Here is a 7,661-nt window from a genome sequence, read left to right as displayed (position 1 = left end):
TGTACAAGTGAGTTGCCCTCCGTACCCAGAACATCAGTAATTTGTGAATCTTTCATATCATCTTCTTCCGTCAATAGAGCGCCATCTTCTGGAGAGCTAAACATACCATTTGTTTGTGTTTCACCTTGAGCTGAAGGTTCAGTTCTGCCAGTTTCTTCAGGGATATTTTCATTATTACCAGTTGCTTCTTGTTGAAAGGATTCTATATCACTGACATCTTCAAACTGGTTTGTGGGGTTCTTGTTAAGATGCTGGTGAGTATCATTATCGTCATCCTGCTGAGCTGGAACTGATATACGACTACCATCTGCATCATCTGGTTGCACTACTTGTTGCTGACTGTCATCTCCATCAGATTCCTCACCATTTCCTCTCCCCCTTTGCAGAAATATATTAGTCAGCTCATCATTGAAAGGATCATCACCAGGATCAGTGGTTTTCCCAGTCACAGAAATATCATTATTGCCTCCATCAATCTGGTTGTCCAGACCAAAGTCATCTGCTGGACGATATTGTCCTTCAACTGATCCATTATGATGATTTTCTCCAGACTTGTCTAAGTCATAAGCAGCTGTTCCATCAGGATCATTGACAGTATCCACTGCTTTATCAATCACCTGGTTAACTAATTGTTGAGCAATCAAACTGTTATCTTCTTCATCAGAATAAGCATCAAATGAACCACCTTGGTCACTGGCTACACCAGATAAAGGTGTCCTCGGTGAATTGACTGAAGTATCTCTGGGTGATTCACCAGGTTGGTGCTCATCTTGAAAGGTGTCTTCCTCTTTTTGATAAACTCTATCATCAATATTGGCCAAATTTTCATCAATTGCAGGTCCATTATCACCAGCTTTAGTACCAGAATCCTCATCATTAGACCTGATCGGACTTCTGGGAGAAATAGCTGGGGAATTCAACTGAGGCATGGAAACTGACACATCTTCAATTTTCTCTGTTTCTTCTAGGGGAACATTTTCAACAAGGTTATTGGCTTCTCCTGACATATCTTTTGAAATATCAGGATTGGTATCTTTCTCCTTGTCGGTAATTCCATCAGGATCTTGAAGAATTGTTGATTCTTCTGATTCAGTTTCTTCTTTATCTCCATTTTGCAAATTCTGATTCAATACTACTGACTTATATTTTGGGTCTTCTATAAGTGGTACTGCCCCATAATCTTTATCTTGGTTTTGAGACATGTCTGTGGTATCAAAATTTTTGTTGACAGAGGCATTATCATCTGGGATTCCCCTTTCTTTATCTTCTTCAGAACCATTAATTCTTGGTGAATTTTTTGGTGATAATTCTGAAGATGTATCCCCAGTAGGCTTTTCTTTGTCCTTTGCCACACTAACAGCCCCTTCAGTTGTTTTTAATTCTGCTTCTTCCTCATCCATTTCTCATTGTCTAATATTTGTCTCTTTAGTCTGAAATATAAGATAGAAATATCACAGCTATTTCAAATGCACACAGCCATTTAATAATTTATATTACTGGGTACAGTTCAATCCATCATCTTCAAAGAAAAAACTGACATTGGGTTCATCTGCAATTCAGTACCCACAATGGCAATTTAGAGGTGAGAGCGACAGATATTTTTAAACACTACGAATATAACATGGTATCACGTCTTTCACATTTTAAAACAAGTTCATCACAAGATGAAAATAACCTTTGAAAATTCTTGTGTTGAAAACTTTAATCATTAAAGAAGTGAGTATCGTAATGCCATAATATACGCCTTGTGTTCTTTGTTACAAGATATAGACAGTCCTGATATATATAAAGAATTCAATTGCTAGTAAATCAAACTAGGCCTAATCATAGTAATGCTTGAAAGAAATTTATAATGCTTGTTTTAGAAGTTGAGGATCAGCTGATTTTAGACTATCCGTCATCCGACATCACTGACATCAATTTTTTAATTTGTAACACAGAGTAACACCACTGTTCCAAAGAAAAAATATCTCAGAATGCTGTTTTTCATTCACAGAATGAGTAACTGACAGCTGTCAGTGTCACAATAAATAATCTTAAAGATATAACTTATAAGCTTGATTGGGAATTCAGGAAGTCAAGTGTTAAGCCAAAATGAGGATGAAAAATTTACATTTATATCAGTTGTCAACCCTCACAAAGATGATCATACATTCTTACAATTGAGAGTGATTAATATACCACAGAAGAGTTAAATTCCTGTATCAACATGCGTCATATTCGGCGCACGGAAGTGACAGTGATAAATTTTCTTGCAGTATCATAAAGTTTACTAGGCTTTCTATTACGATATATTGTTCTTCTGTGATTGCAAATTAGCATTAGACTGAAGACGCAACTTACAAATTACTATAATTACTGTAAAATGGTCAAAACAGAAGAAAAATGTTTTATTTGTTGACAAACAAAAATTAAACCGGATACGCGCGTCATACACTACATTCAATTTCCGGTACAAATTATCTGCCGTTTGTAAGGTGAAACGCAAGCAATCTTTCAAGCATCGGTGTTAGGTAAACATTTTGAATATAATACAATAATGTCTTTAATTAATTGACATTATCATATCACATTTATATAGCACTTCTGGTTTTATTATAAATCCTAGTACCTTAGTTTTTTAGGGCTTAACTGGTTTCATATGGACATCAGGAAACGGTTATTTGTTCAGATGATCGGTAATTGTATATAGGCGAATATAATGCGCACCGATGCACTACACGCACTAGATGTAGAATGTACTTAAAGACTTTAAGATATTCAATCTTGATGAATTCTTATTATAAAAAGTCACTCCATCTACAAATAGCCAATTATTGAAGAATTTGTCCCTTGTAGACATTACTTGTAGCCTTCAATCATGGAAAGAAACTTAGTAAGGAAATGAAGATGTAATTGTTTATCATAATAGAGTTGCTGAGCAATGCTAAGAAGCTTAGTTCAGCTTACCAAACCAACTACACTTGTTAACATTAACAATTCTACTCGGCTTATATCCAAGAAAAACTACAAATTTCCAGAGTTATTGGAATCTGATTTGGAGGAAAGTTTTGTGAGAGGAAGTGGTTCAGGTGGACAGAAAATAAACAAAACTAATAGTAATGTTGTTTTAAAGCATAAACCAACTGGAATAGTCATATCGGTGAGTAAATTAGTATTTTAGTACGGTATTGTATTTATTGATATACCTGATAAGTGTAAGAAGTAGACTATTATTGGTCTATATGGAGTTGCCTTGAGTGAAAGCTTTTTTACTAATCTTAAGGCACCTACCATGTTTTACGGATTGTCTTTAGATTGTAAAAGTAAAATTAGGTTTCAATTTTCTATTTATGGTTATTTCTCAATTTTTAACAACTTATTGGTGAAATTATTACTTTATTTCCTCTAAATTATCAGAATTCATGAATATAAGTAGATCTTGATTTCCAGTTACGAATTTTATAATTTTTTTCATTTTAGTGCCAAGATAGTAGACTCCAAAACGAAAACCGTGTATTCGCAAGGCAAAGATTAAAAGAAAAATTAGATTATTTGTATAATGGTGAAAACAGTTATTTTGCTTTGAAAAAGGCTGAGAATAACAAACAGAGAGCATCAACTAAAAGTAAAAATCAGAAGAAAAGAGAATTGAAATCGGCTTTTCATGAAAGAGAAGGGCTGGACTAAATGATTAATATATTTTGTTGAAAACTAAAAATGGCTGCTGAAATAAAGATTCATAAAGACAGGTAAAGTATAAATTAAGAGTTCTCAAAAATGATCATGAAAATGCTAGTTTTATGATGTATATCATTTGGCATGTCAGATTTCATTGTGAACTGTGCAATGGATGAACTGAAATTGGGCTATAATATCTGAGAATGCTGATATTTATACAACCACAACCTTCTGTTTTGTTATAGACAATTATACCTGTAATTCTTTCACATTTTTTTTATCCTTTAATTAAATATTAACAGGTATAATGGAGTGACTATAAAATCTGAAGAACAAAACCTGGAAGATATTCCACTATTTGTAGAGCAACTTAAAGGTAAAAGTAACATTTATTTTATTTAGAAACTTTTGAAGGATTTTTCTTTCCTTTCAGTTAATACATATTCTGCTTGTTTAGATTTTTTTATTTAACAAAAAGGTTTGTGATGTGACACAATTTGGCAATCACTTTAATTTGATCTAAATTACTAGCCTTTAAGCATTTACTCATTGTGTTCAAACCATGCCTCCATTTATCAAACTTTCTCAAGACTATATCCAAACCCGTATCCGGGATATAATGAGTATTGACAAAACAATGAATTAAAACAGGTTGTTTGATGTAAGAATGGTCCAGGTTTCGAGGGAAATTAAATATATTGTCATTGTAGTCATAATTATTAATTCATGGTCATTTTAGAAAAGTCATTCTTATGGCATGGGACAGAATCTTTGTCTGTAGTCTACTACATACTGCAAATGTCCCCTTTTCATATTACTTTTGGAGAAGAAAATGTAAAAATTCTTTGTATTCTTTAGAGTCACTTTTGAAATGGAAAGGTGAGAAGATTAGAGGAATTTGGTTTCAAGTAAAAAAACAAAACTCGGCTTTAATTCCTTCATTAATTGAGGTAAGTTAACATAAGTGTTGTAATATCCATTAATTTACATTAAAGATGGGTTTCCTTATTTTTTAGTGTCAAATTAAGCCAACTATTTGTTTAATTGGTGTTTCAAATTAATTATCATGTATTCTTAATCATATCATTATGTTCTTATTGCATATAATAAAGAGTTTTAACCAATTATTAATGTCCATGTATGTACAGTCTGGATAAACAAAACATAAAAAGACTTTCTTGATCGGTCACTCATTGGAATTCTGCTGGTAATTCTTTTCTAATTAAGCTAATTATGAATTAATTATGGACATATGAGACAAACTGGAATTTTTCTAATGAAAATAAGGGAACCCATCTTTAAAATGTTAAGAGTATATGATATCATAGTATGAAATATCCCTCATAAATATTAGTAAAATTTGTAATAAATATACCAAATCATGGCCAAATTCATTAATTAAGCTTTGTATTGAGCAAGATTAATGACAATGTTTTGATATTATGAACTCCATAATTAGTATTTAATTATATATAATCTAACAGGCCCAGTAGTCTAGGTACAGAGGCTTATTTACTTATTATACGGTATCCAGTCAGAATTTGTCCCATATTCATTCCATATCATAACATAACAGTTTTATTTTCTGTATTGAAAGATGTATTAGAGATTTGACAACTGAATGATTTGCCTTACATGATTTTTAGTTAGATTTTGAATATCACCATGCCCAGCCAGGTTACGTTATGTTGACTAAATGGATCAGTGATACAGAGCCTAATGGTTTACCACACTATGCCAATCAGTATATAGGTAATTGTTTTTAATAACATGTAGGGGTTGCTCCATTGGTGAGTTTAGCGTGGAATTTATGGAATCATTTTGATAAAACAAGAAAAAAATAGTAAGCAGGCATAATTCAAAATGGTCGAAAAAGAAAAAGATGGGAAAATATCGAATGTGACATATCTACTTTCATACCTTTCAATTGACGGCTGAATTGGAACAGGCAGAATTTGGATACATTCTGCATAGCATCCATTTCATAGAGTCTAAATAGCTCATAATATCTTTTTACATTGATAAGTAATATCATTATTTCATAATAATGATAATTTCAGGTGTAGGAGGGTTTGTGGTCAATGATAATAATGAATTACTGGTTATACAAGAAAAATATGCTGATAGAAGACTATGGAAGTTACCTGGTGGCCATGCTGACCCAGGTTAGTTGTTTATCTTAATGTAACTTTGATCAACCAAATCATCAGAAACATTTCACATGAAAGGGTCCTAATATATGTATAGATAATAAAATTGTTCATTAGGTATTTTGTTAACGTAATAGCTGTAAGATTTTTGTTATACCCCAGTAGTGAGAGGCACGACATGCTTACTCATCTGGAAATGTGAAGAATTTGTTAATCATCATCAGCGATGATTATTATATGGAGTCCACATTACTGTAACATTTCAATAGAACATTTTTGTTTCTCCAGGAGAAGACTTAGCAGACACAGGTGTCAGAGAAGTATTTGAAGAAACTGGTATTAAAACTGAGTTTGTATCCCTATTGTGTTTTCGACATCAACATCAATATAGATTTGATTGCTCGGATATATATTTTGTCTGTTTGTTGAAACCAATTGGGGGTAAAATTAACCCCTGTCAACAAGAAATAGCTCAATGTACATGGATGAATGTAAGATATTTTCTGTTATTTTGTTTGATCTTCCCATTAACTAGTTTAAATCGCAAATATAGGGAATTTTAATGCAATGATAACTGTGTTATTAACACAATAATCTGAGTTTATAATGGATCATAAGTTTTGCATATAAAATTCTCATACATATGAATTGTTGGGTCAAATTTTATTTTTCATTTGTTCTCATTTTGGGGTCCATTCAAAACAAAAAATGTAATTGCAGGTAGTTTATTGCTTCTTAATTAAAGACTAGCCTGTCTTGTATCCATTTTCCATAAAAAAAAATGTCTTGTTTGATTTTCAGATTGAAGAGTATATCAAGCTACCTGATTTAACAGAAACATTAAAACATATTACACAGTGTTATTTAAATATAACAGAGAATGGTAGTATATCAATAACACCTGAACGCATCAATAATTATAACAATACTTGTAAGAATAACATCTATAGTGTAGGACATATACAATTATAGTCAACTTCAAATTCATACAATACAACAACTTTAAGTTATGTTATACATTATGATTATTAACACATTCTCCAAAAGGTGTGCAATAGTGAATTTGTAATGAAGCAGTCACTATTCAAAAATATCCACTTTGTATTAAAAAAAAATTTGTTAATGCCTTACATACAATAGAAAAAGAGTATGATTATTCATTAGAAATTATTGTTTATGATTTACATATTATAGAATTAGTTGTAATTAATCATTAGATAATTGCATTAATGCTTTACATATTTTAGAAAGAAGTCCATGATATTCATTAAAATATGGCAATGATTTACATATTTTATTAAAAATTCATGAATATGCATTAGAAATTTATTTTCATGATTTAAATACAAAAATAGTCACGAATATCCATTGAAATTTTTTTTAATGACTTATAGAATAAATCGAAACCATACTTATTTATGAGCCTAATTAACAACCCTGAAAAAATATTGTTCAGGATTTTTCATTATTGATTTTGATGCATTTCTTATACACAGAATGCAATAATAATATTATTAAGATATTCAGTTGATTTTTGTGCCTTTCAGACTTACTAGTATCCAAATTTATGTATATCTTAGAATATTCTCAGGGTGATTTATGTTATGATTATTACTACTTGTAAATAAATCTTTAATTGAAAATAAACCATATTTAATATTTTAATACTGTTTTTACTGCATTCAATTTTGGAGAAATGAACATTTTATGACCTGCATCAGAAAGCATCCCCTGCATTTTGTATACGCCAATATTGATCAAGGTGGATGTATATTGTTTGTATCAATGTGTCTGTTTTCTGTAAAGACTGTAACAATTGTCCACATCAATGTCCTTCATGCAAAATACTAG

The 7,661-nt window shown here is 31.3% G+C and overlaps 3 protein-coding genes across 3 annotated transcripts in view; 2 read left to right on the top strand and 1 right to left on the bottom strand.

The window, feature by feature from the left end:
* Positions 1 to 1,400, bottom strand: part of LOTGIDRAFT_228434 (hypothetical protein) — a gene marked incomplete at both ends in the record, with an annotated part of 9,137 nt that extends 7,737 nt beyond the window's left edge. Inside the window, one exon of the mRNA XM_009053510.1 lies at positions 26 to 1,400. Coding sequence (XP_009051758.1) covers positions 26 to 1,400 — 1,375 coding nt within the window. The remainder of the gene's footprint in view (positions 1 to 25) is intronic.
* A 1,523-nt stretch (positions 1,401 to 2,923) lies between these two features.
* Positions 2,924 to 3,669, top strand: LOTGIDRAFT_103736 (hypothetical protein; the record flags this gene model as incomplete). The annotated part of the gene is made up of 2 exons (XM_009053509.1): positions 2,924 to 3,142; positions 3,463 to 3,669. The coding sequence occupies 2 exons, from the start codon at positions 2,924 to 2,926 to the stop codon at positions 3,667 to 3,669; spliced, it is 426 nt and encodes a 141-aa protein (XP_009051757.1).
* Positions 3,670 to 3,954: 285 nt separating this feature from the next.
* Positions 3,955 to 6,782, top strand: LOTGIDRAFT_103505 (hypothetical protein; the record flags this gene model as incomplete). Its single annotated transcript, XM_009053508.1, has 6 exons — positions 3,955 to 4,036; positions 4,519 to 4,614; positions 5,311 to 5,412; positions 5,721 to 5,825; positions 6,099 to 6,301; positions 6,612 to 6,782. Coding segments are annotated over 6 exons (759 nt in total), but the record flags the coding sequence as incomplete, so codon positions are not given.
* Between the last annotated feature and the right edge of the window lie 879 nt (positions 6,783 to 7,661).

This window comes from Lottia gigantea (genome assembly GCF_000327385.1).
Source record: "Lottia gigantea unplaced genomic scaffold LOTGIsca_2, whole genome shotgun sequence".
NCBI classification, from domain to species: Eukaryota; Metazoa; Mollusca; class Gastropoda; family Lottiidae; genus Lottia; species Lottia gigantea.
The sequence above is the reverse complement of the archived record's forward strand: the minus strand, read 5'-3'. Positions and strand labels throughout refer to the sequence as shown.